At 34.6% G+C, this 17,945-nt stretch overlaps 1 protein-coding gene across 11 annotated transcripts in view; it reads right to left on the bottom strand.

Annotated features, from left to right (window-relative positions):
* ASPH (aspartate beta-hydroxylase) overlaps positions 1-17,945 on the bottom strand; it is a 117,953-nt gene that overhangs the window by 58,418 nt on the left and 41,590 nt on the right. For 5 of the 11 annotated variants that reach the window (XM_064507481.1, XM_064507483.1, XM_064507484.1 and 2 more), the window contains 11 exons: positions 16,178-16,252; positions 15,521-15,682; positions 14,248-14,307; positions 12,520-12,576; positions 11,948-11,992; positions 11,205-11,240; positions 8,723-8,761; positions 7,075-7,119; positions 6,920-6,961; positions 6,174-6,224; positions 3,831-3,875 (listed from right to left, as the gene is read on the bottom strand). In XM_064507481.1, coding sequence (XP_064363551.1) covers positions 3,831-3,875; positions 6,174-6,224; positions 6,920-6,961; positions 7,075-7,119; positions 8,723-8,761; positions 11,205-11,240; positions 11,948-11,992; positions 12,520-12,576; positions 14,248-14,307; positions 15,521-15,682; positions 16,178-16,252 — 657 coding nt within the window. The remainder of the gene's footprint in view (positions 1-3,830; positions 3,876-6,173; positions 6,225-6,919; positions 6,962-7,074; positions 7,120-8,722; positions 8,762-11,204; positions 11,241-11,947; positions 11,993-12,519; positions 12,577-14,247; positions 14,308-15,520; positions 15,683-16,177; positions 16,253-17,945) is intronic. The other 6 variants (XM_064507482.1, XM_064507487.1, XM_064507490.1 and 3 more) reach the window with 5 other exon arrangements.

Below are 17,945 nucleotides of genomic sequence, written 5' to 3'. Positions count from 1 at the left end.
TTCTCTACACATAGGGCATTTCAGCAGCTGATAAATGAATGTGGGGTTGTAAAAATGTCAAGAACGCAAGATGAAAGGGGGGGAAAAAATTAAAATATTTTAAGTCTGAAAATACAGAGGAAGGATCCAAATCTAATTACAGAGAGCAAAGGTATCTCAAAAAAAATCAAATGTTTCCCCTCAGGTATGTCTCCAATAAGTACTATACTATCAAAACCACTGCAAATTGCATGCCAATGTAAAATAGGCCAGAAATCCTAAGTGAGTAACATTTCAAGCTGGCCTATTATACCACTCAAGTGCAACAGTTTACAAAAATGTAGACTATAATTGCAGCTAGACTACCCTATTGGTGGTAAGCTATATTGGTTGTAATCCTAAAAGTAAATTTGGGGAATTAAAAAGCAATACATATGGATGCTTAAAGATGCAGTTGCTTAGTATTAAATTTTCTTGTAATATGCCCTAAAGTCATCAGGAAATTTTTGACACGCCCTCCAACATATTCACATCCCATCCCAAACCTCTTCTCGCTGGACATGCAAAAAATTTCCTCACAGCTACATTCTTCCCCAGAACTATCTCTTTCTTTCTTACCAAAACAAATAATTTCCTATGTTTCAGACAAAAATCAGACAACCTGATACAAACAGATGCCACCATAATTCAGATGCAGTTGCATCACTGTATAGTACCTGAGAATAAGGAGTCTGTAGTAACGTTTCTAACTATTTTTGTAACTACCTGAATCTAAGTTTATTTCACAAATAGATAAATTTTTCATGTAATTATAGAAAGTGCATATTTGCATATAGGCATTCTTCATTTAGAAGACAGTTCTTAACTGTCTTTAATATAATGAACTTCATATATGACTGCTGAATTAACAGGGAATACTTCTTTGCAAACTTGAATTTGCATGAACAAAGAGAAATAAAATTCTAACAACAAACCATATGAACTTTTTCATCAAAACAAAACAAAATAAAATTTGACTCCCTGGTAAATATGAATTTCAGACTCTAAAAGTGAAAATGGCATGAGAAAATGTTTCCTTTGAACTTAAATTCTCACATCATAAAAGGGGAAGAAAGCATATTCAATAGTAGTGGAACTTTTAGTTTACTTATGTCTCCTCCTCCTTCTCCTAATTTTCAGGGATGCTATACAATTTCAATTATACTTTATGTGCAGATAATAAGCTGTTTGTAAAAAGTGTTACATGACTGGCTGATGACTTTTCCGCCTTCAAAGTGGTTCTTACGTAACTACACAAAATACTCAATTTTTTTTCAAAAGAAAATGTTTACTCCTTCCACTGCTATTATTACTTTTTTCCACAAGAGGTACCAGAATAGTGATAACATTCCCTTGAAAGCTAAACTCATGGTTTAAGAAGTGTGTTGCACTCACTTTTGAAAACAACTAAAGGGAAAAAAAATAAAAAAAAACCTTTCCAAAAGATCAAAAATACCTACTATTTCAGCACAAGGAATTTTTATGATGAGAAATTTGTGCGTGCATATCAGCTAAGCCTTACTTAGAAGACGTAGATTCTGGTTTGCTCTTTTTTTGTCGTAATTTACTTTCTAGATATCAGCTAATATAAGTCATTAATTATATATAACACGGCAATTCAGTATTATGTTCTCTGCATCCTATGTTTGCTAATAAAGCCAAGAAAGATTAAATTTCCTCATATTTTAAACAGGAGGCTGCAAAATGTATCTTGAAGTAAAATGAAAGTTAAATTATGGTAGTTCCAAGAATAATAAAAACCTTCCCTACCCGCAAAATCAGCCTTTTCAGAAAAGCAAAATTTGATGCTTGTTAATCAATGATGCTGGCAGAGACTATATCAGAACTTAAAACAGAATTTATCAAGACATTTTACTTGGAGTGCTAAAAGCAACCTGCAAGTTGCAAGTCATTTTTAATCTTAACGGTGTTCAAAAACAGTAAGGACTCTTTGAATCACAATATAAGAAAAGGACAACTGGAAGGACAACTCCAAGAGGGCAAAAATAGACAATAAAGTTCAATTCCACCATCATATTCAAAAGTCCTCCTGCAATTAAAAGAAGCTATAAACATGGAATATTTAAAAAAACATCCACTACTGTGCAATACACGTAAGATTTCTTTTTCGTGAAAGTGGGAAATGTATTTACTGCTACAAAATTGAGTCATAAATTACGGCACAAAAAGCTACACCAATATGATCCATACAAACAAAAGTCAAAGATTTTGAACTGATACTTGGATTCTGAATATAGTTTTAAAATAGTTTATGCAAGTCAAGATCACCTCAATACCCTCATATCAATATAGCTGATACTGTGCAAGTAGAATTATCAACTTTTGAGACTTTGCAATAGTCCCACCAGGGACTATTTCCCTATTTTAACTTAAAGCAGCAAGTTGAAACATTTTTCTGAGCGAAAACAGATATATCTTTTCTTGTTCTACAGTTGCAACTTAAAACACAACAAACCAATTTACTCCTATCTTCACTAAATTTTTTTGCCTATGCTGTCAAAGATATCTACTCCTTGTTCTGATGCTGTTCATAAGCTTTGGATAAAAAAATTTCATATTCATTATGAAACAAAATGTTTTTTAGATTAAGCCTCTATTAATGATCACTTACTGCTTAAAACATTTCAAAATCATGCAACAGTTGTGCTAAACGTGGTTAGAAAGACCACACAGACGTAATGTGCTACTGCAAGCATTTCAAATAATCTCAGCTAAGGTTCAGCATGTAAATTAATACACTAAATAAACTATGCCTCCAGTCTGTATTGGATAATCATACAGGCCTCCTCTTTTTCCCCACAAGGAAAAAAAAAAAAACCAAAAACCAAAACCCCCCCCCAAAACAACTCACAGAATAACCTGGGCACCACACCACTTAACAGGTCCTGCATATTGCAATGACTAGCTAATGCAGAAAGACTCAAAAACTCCTTTGCTTAACAGCTATGTTGTCACTGACTCAGCCTAATCAGAACAAAGCAGAAACAAAATTGCATAAACTCTCAGGGCTTCTGGATTGTAACTTCCCTGAGGTCACTGTTAAGAGATACAATTCAATACTTCACTCAGCACAACTACATTGTTACAGAGAACACACTAGCAACTTGTAAAACTCAACTCTGAAAATCAGATCAGATGCAACAATATGCATCAGGTTCAAACCTAGAAATTATTTCTCCTTTCAGAGGTACAGGTTCATTAGGTAGCTACTCTAAAGATGGTTTTGGTAAATACTATTTTCACTATTCTCTCAGACACCTGATGGAAGAACTGGAAGTGCTCTGGTTCTTAAAATCAGTTGTGTCAATAAAAAATATGTGACAACATGAGAAAAAAGTTCTGGTTCCAGATCAGTGGCTAAAGAATGTGCTGTGGTCGAACTCCAGTGAAGTTGACTGATACACAGAGCAATGACATTAATATCACCACACGCAATCACTCACCCTATAAAGGAGGTAGGCCCATATTTTGAGATCTAAAGTTTATTTTCCCCTTTACAGCAAAAATACTCAACTATCTCTCTGCAATCATTTAAAATGAATTTTTAATTTAAAAGTAGTCACGGCTTTTTCTGGAACTGCTTCCATATAACTCAATAACTATCAGTAGCATTTATCCAGTCCAAGATAAATATTATTGCTTCAAAAATAGGAATCATCTTGAAATTACAATAACCTTATCCCTTCACTCCCTACCACCAGGTAATTCCTTTGCAAATTTTCCAATGAGCTATAATTTGAAATTTTTTTTTTTTTTGGAGGGAAAAAAAACCCCACTTAATCTTAACTTACCCACTAGATTATCATCTGAATAATCCTCAACTTGAACAGGCATTTCTGTAAATCAAAAGTGAACAATCATTTCAAACTGAATAGTTCTTAAAATCTTTACAAAAAGTTCCATTTTTCTTTATGTGACAATGTGCTCCTTCTCCCCCCACCATGTGCTCTCTTCCCCTCAACCTGACCTCCTCATAAACAGCATGTAGGCAGGGGCTAATTGAGCATGCACCAGCTAAGGCCCATCTAGCATGCAAATATGAGTCAGTCATCTCTCCCCCCCCATAAATAGGGGGCAGCCCAGAGCCCATTGAGCTCTCCTGTGTGAAGCAGGCTGTACTGTGGAAACTCTTCTTGAGCAGGGATGCCTCTCAAGGTTACTCCTTGAGGTTGAGAGATTCCTTACCCATGACAGATCCTTGGTAAGTGACTAATAACATGCTGAAGCTTTGTAAACTTTCCAAAACTTTGCTAGGCTGTATCTTTGATTGATTGTACACATAGTCCCTTAGACATAAACTGCTGACCAAGTCTCCTTTGCATACCTTACACATAATTCTTAGACATAAACTGTCATTGAAGTCTGGGGCTAGGACTGGATCCAGCTGCACCCAGGCTCCTCTGAGGAGGAGTTTGGAGAGCAAGAGGGTCCTTTCTGAACCTCATGACTCAATGGGAGGGTCTCCCTGACACTTTCAGTTGACCCTGTCCTCCATCCAGTAAATATCTGAGTGAACTTTGCCATTGAACCTCGTTAAATCATTGTCCTATTTATGATTGCACTTTGTTAAGTCACTGTCTTACCGCAATAAAACACAGTGCTGCTTCTCTCCTATGAAGGAAGTGCATTTCTCCACTCATCCATGACAATTCATGTTCAAAACAAAGACTTAGCAAGATTGGTCACTAGTACTACTTTTGCAGAAGTGAGATGCAAATTATCTCATCTAAATTTTTCCAAGGAAAACATTAATATTAAAGTAGGCCAAAAAATAATTTGCAGGACTACATATTGTTTCAAAAATGAAATTTTAAAAATCTGAAATTGGACCATCTAAAGCACAAATCTCATCTCCCACAGTTTCATATGCCTCTCAGTAGGAACTTTAAAAAACATACATACTCATCATGTTTGTATCTGTAGCTGTGAAATATTCTAACTTCAAAATTCAGTTCTTTTTAATCCAGGATGTATGCTTAAGTTAGTCACCAGCAAAATTCTCAAAGTAAAGAATACATGGGATTTCCAATAACCACTATGATTTAAATGCCTCTCCCCTCCTAACCCCCTCAAAAAGGAAGTCTTATTTTGCTCACACTCTTACGGACTGCCAGCAAAGAAGGATACTGCTACCAAAAACTTCAAAATGTTGTAGCTAAATGTGATAGATAATCCAGACTCTGCAAAGGTACACCAGTTAAGGGAGGTTTCTTCTCATTCTCATCACTGCTAATTAACAGACAGGTGGTTGCACACTGTCTTGTGTTGCACATCCAATGTAATATGAAAGATCAGTTTGTCATTTATTTTTCTCCTATCTGCTTATGATGAAGTACTTTCTTCTTATTATTGCTTTCCATTTTAATGATATCCAATCTCTGAGAGCACAATAAACTTGAAATTAGGATTGCTTTGATATCAGTTAACTACAAAAGAAGAAAGTCTGCCCAGTATTCTCTTACAGCTTATTGAGAGAGGCCAGATACTTTCTGGATAGATGACTACAACACAGACACCAGGTGCTAAATCCACCAAGATTACAGCCATGTTTTCTGATACCTAGTTTCAGAGAGCAGCTCTTGGTATTGATCTGAATACCTACACTTCCTATGCATGCATGCAGGGAGTCAGGCACAACAGAAAAGAATTCGTAATAGCCAGGATGCTAAGTGTAGGCAATATGAAAAATTTGAAGAGAAGGAAACATTCTCTGAATCAGGAAGTCTGTAAGTACACTGCACAAAGCTGGTGAACATTCCACTTATCTTACTTCTTAGAGTCTTTTTCTTGAGTATGTGGCAGATGGAGCGTAGTAAGGAAAGCTTCACCTTCACATGACCTAATATGGCCATTTTTATTGCTATAAGTTTTTCTGAACTGGGAACACTCAACTTCCAACGTTGAGTAGTGCTATGCAAACTATTAAAATAATATCATTAAAAATACAACAATGTTAGAATCCAACAAACACATCATTATGTTTGTCCTTAAAATAAAAAAGCTTCAGAAACAGAAAAAGAAGTTATGAATATATTTCCATTATAGCACAAAATTCTATTCTACAATATTCATCATTCCCAAATTTTTATTACGTATATAAAGCAGTAAATTCATGCAAATGGTACTATACAAACCTGATTCCTCAGGCTCAGTCGCCACTTTATCTTCGGTATGTTTACTTTCTACTGTTAGAAAGAAAATTAATGATGAAAGTTACACACAGTACTGTCACAATTTTGTTTTCGTCTCTCCCCTCCCCCCCCCCCCCATTAAATCAACATCAAACAACAAGGAAGAATTAAAACTGCAGAACAAGCAACCACGTTAATTTAACAGTAGAAAAATGGCACCAAATAGATTTTATGTCCAAAAGGTTAGTCCTTTCTTAATTATTGACTTAATTCCTATTACTCCTGAAGTGATTTTTGGTTACAACTGTTATTTCTGTGAAACACCAGTGATCACTTCCCCAATTACTTAAATTAGAACATATTTTTCAAAAGGAAAAACTAAGTGACAGAGCATCAAATTCTACCATCACTGCTCAGACAAAACTCCTGCATAGATCACTTTGCTCTATCTGACTGAACTGAAGTCATGTTTGAAAAAATCTTCACTGCTGCTTTGACCTCCTTGGAGCACAGCTTTGAATTACATTTGACTCAGTAGTCATCTGAAATTCCCTGGCACCAGTGCAACAAATACAAAAATTTACAACTGTCTTCTTGAGCAGTAATCTTTGAACAGAACACACTCTGCCCCTCGAAGTGAAGCTGGAAGATAGCACATTTCTATGCATTTTTGACACGTAAGGAATTATATTAACAAATACGGAAGGAAGAAAAGTATTTTCTTTAGTGAACTATAAAAAAAATCATACCTGACAGCTTTTCATCAATTTCCAAATCTTCAATAACTTCATCTATAAAAGAAAGTATTAAAAAAAAGAGCATATGATTATCACTTTTTACATCACACTTTAAAATGTATATATTTCACTTAAACACTTTAAGATCTCAATCACGAAATACATACCCGGCTCTGTGACTTCATTTATCTCCTCAGGAACGTCCTCGACAGCTAAGGAAACATGTAATTCTTAGCAAAGATGAAATTGAGCTCTATACTGATAAAACTTACATACAACACAAAAGAACAAAGCTGACACAGACATGCTTAATTGTTGTGAACAGTGAATTGCTATAGACAAACCTGAAATTTGATGAATTTGGAAAAAAAAACCTTAAATTTTCTTTCCTTTTTCACTATAGAACTGCTATATTCAATGGGTAAATATTTCAAATTTTACCTTTTAAACAAATGCCTTTTTTGCATCAACTCTCAGTAACTTTAAAAACTGATTTCTATTAAAAAAAAAATCCTTAATCCTTTTGAGAATGGTCACTACTCTCACTTTTATCTTTTGCAGTATCAGCTGCATTTACTAGTAGTATTAAACAACAAACAAAAAACCCTCATAAGCTCTTATCTTAAAAGACCTTTACCTCAAGGGGATGTCAAGCAAGATAAGAACAGTGCAAACTTAAAGACTTTTTTAGTAACTGAAAAGTTCGTTTTGAAAATGCATTTGCCTTTAAAAAGCTTACTCATACTGACTGCGTTTATTAATATGTTTCCTAAAACTCCTGTTACCTTTGTTCCAGGACCATCTACTCTGCTATCCCAGAAAGAAATCAGAACAGAATTCAACCAAAAAGCATGGTTTGCAAAGAAAGACAAAAAGTAATGATAGGAGTGGAGGAGGACTGTTGATCATTGTGGAATATTATTGAAAGCTTTTATCCTTGTGATGCAACATAATATAAAAAATAAATAGTTAAAAGGAAAAAAGATAGTGGCCCAAAAGTAATTCGTCTCCTGATTCCGTTTTCCGTCTCTGACTCCAAATAGTCTACAGATGCGAACAGATGATCCTTCAACTAATTGCAAGGGGTAGTACTATAAAAATCTATATATATGCTAAAAAAAAATTTAACAGTGAATTTTATCATTAGTCAGTAATTCAGATGGCTAATTTGTTTTGCACTTTGTCTCTCCTTGCTTCCTTTCCAACACTTCTCCTGCCCAACCCATTCCTACATACAGGTTTGCGGGATTTTTTTTTTTAATATATATTTTTTGAGAAAAATGCTTCTTTGTGAACTTAAGGCAGTAAGCACTGGTTACAAGGTTATTGCAAGGCTCCTGGCAGTCAGCAGGATGAAGGTCTATGGTGAACTACCACATTCCAAATGCTTGTGGAAAGCCCCATGTACCCTCTTTTCTCCCTATCTCCAGGAAACTCAGATTTCCATTTTGTCTCATACTGCAGCCTTTAAAGACCTTAAAGACCTTAAAGATGTATCCTTGAGAATGGTATACTAAAGGAAGAATCTTGTCTCAATTCACAGTTAAAGACCTAACCATATACTACATACACTGTAAAGCACCTTTTCCATAGTTGGTAATACACTGTGATAGAACATCACATAGATGTAATATTCCAATATACCTAGATGACAAAATGAAGTTCACTTTTTTATGCTATCTTTACTTAAAAAAAACCCTGATTTTTAAAATTAGTGTTTATATTCCAGTAACATTTATTTTAGACATATTTCCACTGTAATTACATATGAAACAAAGATTTTCTAAATGTCACCTATAGATATACTGTCTATACCTGTATCTTGGCTCCCAGTCTCCTCTTCCTGTTTTGGTTCTGAAAGGAAAGAAGAATAAAGTTCCTGGGTGGCTGATTTACACAAAGTATCCTAAAAATAACTATGCCCTACCTGATAAGTTTAGATGTTAGGCATCTAATTCATTCCTTTACTGATAAATGTAATGCTCTCAGATAGTTTCTCTAGTTTTGGGGCCTGACTAGATACACTAAACCTTACTGGAGCTTTTAGTGGGAATTTTACACATAAATACCAAATGTGAACATAAAGCTAAAGTTTTGGCATATCTACCTGCACAAATGAAACAGAGAGGGGGGTGGAGGAGAGAGAGACAGAGGGGGAAGGGAGGGGAGAGGGAGGGAAGGTGGGGGAGAGACGGGAGAGAGAGGGAGAAGGCTTATACAAGCAAAAGCTCTAATAAGCTCTTTGTTGATGCTGCTAATGCTGCTGCTGAATATCACTTCAGTGAGATCACTCAGGAATACAGATAGGAAAAATTCACTGTCAGCTGGAATCCTATTATGTGATCTGTGTCCTGAATCAAGAACCAAGGCATATAAAGTAACAGTCAGAATAGAAGCTGAACTGCTTTGGCCACATCGGGATAGTCAATCATCTGGGCACTGCCCTCCCAGCTTTCTGCGAATTCTAGGAAGCATCAAGATTGGAAGAATATACTACATCAGAGGATCTGCCATAAGAGGAGAAACACGTCTGATAGAGATCCAGAATATATAGTGGATCTAGAATAGAGAAGTTTATACTTTGCTGATTTTTAAGACATTTGCATCTGGAGATATAAAACAATTCTCCTGGTGGAAGTGAATTGTTGCAGTTCTGAAGCTAATGTCAAGAACAGAAGCCTTACATTTGAGAGTAAGAATTGCAGATCTCCATGTTGTGCCTCCATGCCTTCTTTTCTGACACTAGAAACAGGTGTCACAAAACTCTCTTCTCCAGAAAAAAGAGCAAACCTGTTCCATTATCCATATAGCTAAAAGTATGTTTTTATGGGAAGGGTCAAAGCCTGGCAATTTAGTAGCCAAGAAATACATTTTTTTGACAATCAACTATCTTGGAATTTCTTATTTAGAAAATGAATGGAACTACCTATTATCTTCATCAGCCTAATCACAGAATTTGGAATGGTATAGAAATAGTTTTTAAAAAACGTGATTCATTGGATAGTATTTTTAACTCATATTGCAGCACTCGATCGTGATTGCACATGAAACCTTTCTTGTCAAAGTCCATAAACTACTGACAAAATAGACTAATTCATTGTCATTGTGCCATGGTCAGAATAGACTGCAGAATGTGAAATGGTTTTGGAACTGATTGTACAATGAATTGATGCAAATTCCTTCAGAAATCTCTACGATCATCTTGCATCAAAAGCACGTACAGACTCTCCTGGAGGCAGGGTCTGTGAAGGGGTCTTTTCTTCATCTCACCACTACGTATGATGGAGTTGCACTTCTCTTTGATCTCTTGGTGTGAGAAGCAGAAGGGATTCCTGACTAGGAACTGATGGTAAAATAAGATTCTCCTGGAACGCAGAATAAACCATAAGCTCAGGAAAAAAGCTAGGTCTCTCTAGCTTTTACATCCCATTTATGCTCACAGGTTTTGTTCAAGGACTTGACAGCTGAGGCAAATAAGCAGGGTAACGGGAGAGAGATATGGGCTAGGGGTTGAATGTGCCTTCAGGCCACTAAAACTCCTTCAATGGGATCTGGATTTCTATCCCAAAGATGGAAAGATGGAAGTCAGGATTTCTTAGTGACAAAGAAGTAATTTTTTTTTTTGAAGTTAAAAAACACTATCCTTTGCTCAGTAGACAGGATAGGCTGTAAACAAGAGTGTTTTGGAGATATGCTTAACTCCTCTATAGTAAGGTAGTCATCAGGAGGACTTCACAGAAGGAATCATAACCACATGCCATTGTTTGGGGACTCTGGGGCTACTAGGTTTTTTTTTTTTTTTTTTTGATTCTTTTTTTCTTTGGTCTTAGTAATCATTAGTAAATCATTAACCAAATCAAACTAAATCAAAATAATCTCTGAAGTACTGGATAGTTATGGACAAGATGAGCACAGTAAAAGGCAGCACTGAGCTACACAGATCCAATGAACTACAGCTGACTTAGCTAGAATTTAATAGGAAAAAGGGCATGCAAAGTCCTCAACATGTTTGTATCACATATAAAGCATGACAAAGGGGATCGGTATAGGAATATAACCTATAGGAATACTCCACACTTGTTCCAGTGTTAAATTCCAATTCATTCCTTACAAATACACTCCCGCAGGGGGTTTGAACATCAGAAGTCCCTCAGAGAACTTACAAAGTAATGTGGAAGCCCGGAAAAGTTCTAAGACAAAGCAATTTCACTTTCATATTAATTAAAGACTTTCATAATAATATGATGAAAAAAGGGTTATAATACTGCCATTTCACTAAAGGTAACAGTTTCCATACCGTGTTCTTCATTGTAATCCCCATGCACTCTGTCCTCTGTTAAAAAGTATATATCAGTATTAAAATTCATGAAAGTTTAAAGACAATAAATATACACAAATAATAGTGTCAAGTTTATTCAAGACAAGAAAAACTATTCAAATACATTGTATTTTACATTGTATTAAAACTTAATATTATTAAGAATTCCACTTATGGTGGGTTTTTTTAGATTTTTGGGGGAGAAAAAAAAGAAACATTTTCCAGCATCATAACATGGACTTAAAAATAACGTTCAACAAAATCAGCAGGCTTTTCTCATAAAATTCATTAAATGATGTACAAATGACCTACATTTCATAATGGAAATGCTCATAAGTCATTTCTATATACAGCAAGATTTTACAGGATAATTTGAAATGCTTTGGTTTGGGGGGGAGGTGAGGTTTTTTGTTTATTTTGAAAGACATTACTTATTCCCTAACACTTATACACACTAACTTCAAAGTTTTGGGCAAATGCTAAACATATTTTACCTGCAGAAACACTTCTAAGCAATTTAAAATATATTTGGCTCATATTAAAGTATTATGCACGTTGGTCTGCATTTTTGAGAATGTAAACAAAAGCATGAATGAAATGATTTACCAAGAAGTTGATACTATTTATAGGCTCTTTTTTTTTTTTTTTTTTGGCCTTGGTTTGGGTGAGAAAGGTCAATGCAAGTTCCTTTCATAAGAAAAAACCAAGGTTTTAGATTGTACCTGTATGATGTTCAATAGCATCTTCTCGCATTAGCTCAGTATCACCTTAAATAAAAATATTAAATATTTTGTGTTCTAATCAAATTGTTATGCAATAGCTAAAAAGTGTAAGAGAAGTTAAAATGTCACATACTACTTATCTCATGAATAACACAGAACTAAACATACTTGAATTAATAACATAATGTTTTATTTGAAAGTGACAACTGGATTGTAAACACACCCAGAAGTCACACAATATAATAAGTTTATAGGTATTTATAGTTTGGCTTAAAATTGAAAATATAAGTAGGACTTGACCCCATTGATTAGACCGGATAACTATTCACATAATAAGATAAAGCCCATATAAGTTCTTGTGGATTGGATTCATGGAGTGTTGTGTTCACAACTGTAATGGTAATATAGCTACAATACCAGTACTGCAAAAATCAGAGTTTTTTGAAACTATTTGAAAAACTATTTGAAAATTAAGTGTGACTGCACAGCAAATACAACACATGACTTCGAAGCACTTTAAAAAAAGGCATAAGTGATTACAGTGCAATTTGAAGTTACGAAAATTTACAAACCTGGAGCTTCTGGCTCACTTACTGTGTTTTCCACACCCATATCATAATCAAATGAAACTGTAAATTAAAAATGAAAAAACAGTACATCTTTAAACATTCTATTATTTTAATTTCCATCCACAATTTGTTTTTTCAACAGCTAAAAGTGGCTCTGCAGTATAGATCTAGTTGCAAATTGACCAATTAAAACCTTACAAATAGACTTTTGCAACTGGACACATCATTCCAATGGAAGATTTTGAACCACCCTCTCTTCCAGTCTTATGATATATCCTCAGTATGAAAACTAGACCCATGAAAGCCATGAGTTGCTAGGAAGATTTTTTGAATGGCTCTCCTAATATGAATCAAAAATGTAATGTTCCCTTATCCTCAAAATTCTAAAGTAGCTTCTTAGTGTGCAGAAAGAATCACTAGTGCTTATCTATAGAGAACAGCCACTGTCTATGGTAGCCAGAAAACAGACCTTGAAAAATATGTACATTCACTTACAGTATTACAGAAATAGAGCAATTTACTTCTTTTCATAGATTAGCTAAAAATTTAGATTCTTTTCCCCTGTGCCTGCAATTCTTTGAGATGCTGTAACTACACTCAATAGGATGCACCAAACTTAACACACAGCACTGAAGGTAAAGTAACTACTCTTTTTTCTTTTGAAGTTTAGCAGCGTGGATTCCAAATTGGTAGCTGGAAAGCAGCACTCTCTCCCAAAGATGGAAATAAGCAGTTTTAGCTGTATCAAACAGAAACAAAATTACTGTCCTGCCATATTTGGCATTAACCAATGCTGCAAAATCCAGAACTAACATTTAGCCAAAGACAATAAGCCTAGTCCAAACAGAAATCAATACTGGATGTAAATTAAAGAGGCTTACGTGTACTATAGAGAATTACCAACATCCAGAAGAAAATACTTTTCAGACAACAGAAAAACTGTAATATGCACTTAAAGTCCTAAATAGATCTCTCCAACTTTTTATAGGTTAGGCATGATAACAAAACTGCAGGGAGAGAGGGATTAATGAAACCAAAGTATGAAAATTCCTATATGGCATCAAGTGCAGCATGAAGAAGCCTAGATGCTTACTGCATTAGCCCAGGGAAAATTTCAAAACACATTAAGATCAATTAGGATGTACAGAAGCCAGTGCAAGGATAGTTCATTAGGAAGCATTTGATGCTGATTGACTCTCTGATAGTATAAGTGGCCATAAAGAAACAGTCCTGATGGAAAGGTATGCTTTCAGAAGATGACAGCAAGGTTTCAAGTAGGAAGACAAATCTCTGACTGAAGACTAAAACAATGCCCAGAATAATTTTAGCATTGTAGAAAAAAAGGAGACAGAGTAATATGAGTAATAAACCTCATTCTTACATTCTTAGATACAACCACAGATCTGTTTATCTAGGTACTAAACACACATCTACAACAGCCAGAAACACAGAAAAAAAAGTATAAATGGAGTTCTTGCACTACTGAAAGCAAAGTTTTCACACCTATCAGTCCCTTCCTTATAGTAGCATTTGCAATAGCAAATATGACACACTCCTCTCAGTCAGAGTAAAAATATCCAAGACAATCAAGAACAGTTTTGGGGGGAAAAATGTTTTCAAGATTATGTATTACTAAACCAGCTGAACAGTTTCTTTTTTGCCTTCTCCTATCATTTGCTATATTAAGGCATAAAACCAGTATTACAGAGTTTGGAAAAAACAGAACTATACCTGGAACTTCATACGTTTCAGGCTCCATTGCTCCAAGATCATCTGCTAAAACATCAGTTTCTGAGAGACAAAGATATATTTACACATTTTAAAAAATTTAAGTCAATATATGATGCTGCATACAGTATAACAAAATGTTATGGAAGGATAGAGTCAAATTTCTAAGCAGATATTGTAAGCAAATTTCGTCTAATTCCAGAAAGATATTTTATAGGTTGAAAAAAACCCAACATATGTAATTCTGAGTGCATAGGTGTGCATATATACACATACATATACTGTATACACATTTGCTCAAATAAAGACAACTTTCCCCACAGAATGTTCTGTTCTAATTCAAGCATAATGTTTTAAAATCCACCTTCATGAAACTTTAACTGTAAAGAAAATGAAATATATTCACTTTTGCCTTCTTAATAATCATGCTAAAGATTAAAAAAAAATAGAATTCAAATGTCTCATTTATTCCTCTACTTTAACTTGCACAATGGACGAAAGGAAGAGATGCAAAAACAAGCAGCTATAATAAACTCAGACTGAAAAGAACTACTTCAGCCATGAAATAAGAACCTCAGTTTACTTCCAGAAATCAAAACTTTTAGATGACATCCATTGCATGAGTTTAACAAAAAGATGTCTTAAGGTATACAAAATTTTCAGTACTTCAGATAAAAGCATCTTCTCAGAAATACTTTTCCCTAACTGGGTTTTAGACCAGATAATTCTGCTTTAGTATTTTAATTACAAACAAGTTTGTTTCACCCTGTCAAGGCTTCAGGGCAGCAGGATATAGCTGTTATGTTCTCAGTGGGACTTATAATATAGTTCACATATAACATTCTCTTGCAGAGCCACATTAGAAGGGAAGTAGAGTGCAAATAGGACTGTCTACAAAAGGCTGTTGCAAATATACTTTTAAAATTTAGTTTTATAAACTAGTAAGCCCAGAAGCAGACTCCATACAGATACTATAAAAGTTGTTCTACTTGGGGAAGAAATGCACAGTTGGAGAACAGGCAAATTCGTTTGGTTGAAAGCCAATAAACTAGTAAGTAAATAATCATATATAATTATCTGAATGCCAAAATACATGAAATTAAAATATCCTATTTTGATTCATATTTATTTGCTAAGCAGTATTTACAGTGGTTGGTATTGCCAGCTATCTACAATAAGCAGAAACTGAGAGTGAAGTTCTTAAGAAGGCGTTTCCATTTGCCTGTTCTTATTTTTGCCAAAATTTAACTTGAATTGTATTTAGTTTTTCAGATACCTTTCTGAATTGAATCTGGCAACTCATATGCTTCTGGCATTTCATTCTCTGATTCTCCATGTAAGTCATCTGCTGTAGGAGTTCCAAAAGCTTCTTCATGTATTTCTTCCTTCACTTGCCACTGGTCATTTATGCTTTCATCTACATCTTCATGTCTCCCTCCTAATTAATAATACAGAATGTTAAAGAATACCAACTCTTCAGTAAAGTTATTACCAGTGAATATTGAGCTTTCAGCACACCTTTAATATTTTTCAGCCACTCCTTGAAGGAGATGGCGGCAGACAAATCATCTGCCCCTTACAACAGTATAATCCCAACATATCTGCACTGACTCACCAGTGTCAGAATCATTCATGGGGAAAAACACAGTAAAAACATCTCTATTTACCTATTCTTGCATAGTATTTTGAGGAAGATCTTGTCAACTCAGTGATTTGAGCTACTTCTGTCCAACATCTCTTGAATAATAGGTCATAGTAGTAGAATTTGCTGACTAAACTTCTAAAATTTTATTGGGAATTACAAATCTGTTTATTAGGACTTTCTGGGCAGGCAAAAGTACTTTGAGTGCATACCAAAAACAGAATTTAAGATTTGTCTAGCCTAGGACAGTCTATATAAATTCTTCAGTGATTTCTAAGTGTTAATGCATACCAGACTGGGAATGGAGAGCTTCATGAAGAACAGACTGAATTTCCTCTTCCAATTCTACTTCAGCATTCTTGTGCTCTGAAAGGATTACAAGTTGCAGCAGAGATAAATGCAAAAGACAAAGCCTATGCATTAGCTCGTGGCTTGCAGCTTTTCGTAGTCTCATTCCATAAGGTTCTGTACAGATTTATTTCATGTATCTCTGCAACCCATGCAACTGCAAAAATATTTTAGTTATGTTTACGCCCCAATTCTGAAAGTATTGCATCAATTTCTAATAAAACTCCTAAAGATGAATTGAAAGAATTTACTTACAGCTACTTACAGTGGGTGTTCTGCATGTATCTTTTTCTCAGTGCAATAACATCTTTACTTCAGATAACTATTCCTACCAAGAACTCACTCCTGAGTAATCTTTTTACTAACACTTCCATCCACCACATTCCTTTAATTCAGGCAGCAGCACTACCAAGCCATAGTTTGACAACAAAATGTCAGTTTCGTAAGTGGAAGGTTGGTTATTTTATAAGTAGGGAGAATAGATACTAGTATTCCAATAGCAAGACTTCTCCAGGCAATTCATAGCAGAAGAAATTCCAGACTGATTTCAGGGCCAAGCGAACATCACCTAACACACAAGCCCAGAACATAACAGGAATCAGTAAAGAAGTGTTGCCTTCATATAAATGTCCTAAAATTAACATCAAGAAATCCAATGGTATGTAAAAACAGTCACAATTGTATTTTCAAATAAACGTCTGTAATGGCACAAGTTATGGAAACACATAAAAATGACACCTTAAATTGAATATATTTTATAAACTATAATGAAAGGAAAATAATTCAAGTCTTTTAAAACTGATTCCGTATTCCAGTTTATTAACCATGTGCTCCACTTCTGTGGGTTATGACGCTTAGGTTCATATAAACATCTAGTAGGATGCACTTCTTCCAAGAACTGGAGAAAATACAGGCTCTGAATAACACCAAAATGCGTATCACATACCTGAAAGCTGACATGTAAAATTATCTTTATTGGAACTCCTCTTGAACCTAATAAATTTTATTTTTTTTAATGTTTATGTGATTTTTCAACACTAGGCACCAAATTTACTATATTTATGATACACTACTTGTTTTAGTAGAAAAGTGAACATTTGGATAATCTTACCAAGTGATTCTACTTTCTGTTTTTAGTTTAAAACTACAGAAATGCAAAAGTGTTTCAATTAAACAATAATAAGATACTTTTCTATTGTTGCTAAATCACTTTAGAAAATGAGAACAGTGCTGTTACTAAAATTACAAAAACTGTCGTATCAATTTTGTTGTGGTTAATATTTATATGGGGAAGAGAATGACTGTTGTACAACTGCTTCTATATTTTTCGTCTGCTTAGGGTGAGCCAACTGATTTTATGAACAGGCACAAAAATTAAAATAAAAAAAATATAAACGGTAGTAATTTTTTTTTCCTTTTCCCTAAGCAGGTGAATGATTATACGAATTTTGATTTTTTTTTTTTAATGTGGAAAGGCTGCTGTCATTCTCATTGGGTATACTGTTGCATATATAATACAACTGTACACCAGCATAAAAATATCTGATGTGATATTGCTCCACTGGTATTCATGAGAGCTCAGATGAGTGCCTTCTAAACATATAACCTATAAACTTTCAGTGGCTGGTGATTTACATAAAGTTACTAGCAGTGACTCCAGTTAACTAAACTACAGTAGATAAACACCACATAAAAGCGATACCATGAAAGA

This window comes from Dromaius novaehollandiae, chromosome 2 (assembly GCF_036370855.1).
Source record: "Dromaius novaehollandiae isolate bDroNov1 chromosome 2, bDroNov1.hap1, whole genome shotgun sequence".
Taxonomy (NCBI): Eukaryota; Metazoa; Chordata; class Aves; order Casuariiformes; family Dromaiidae; genus Dromaius; species Dromaius novaehollandiae.
This window is presented reverse-complemented; position numbering and strand designations above follow the sequence as displayed.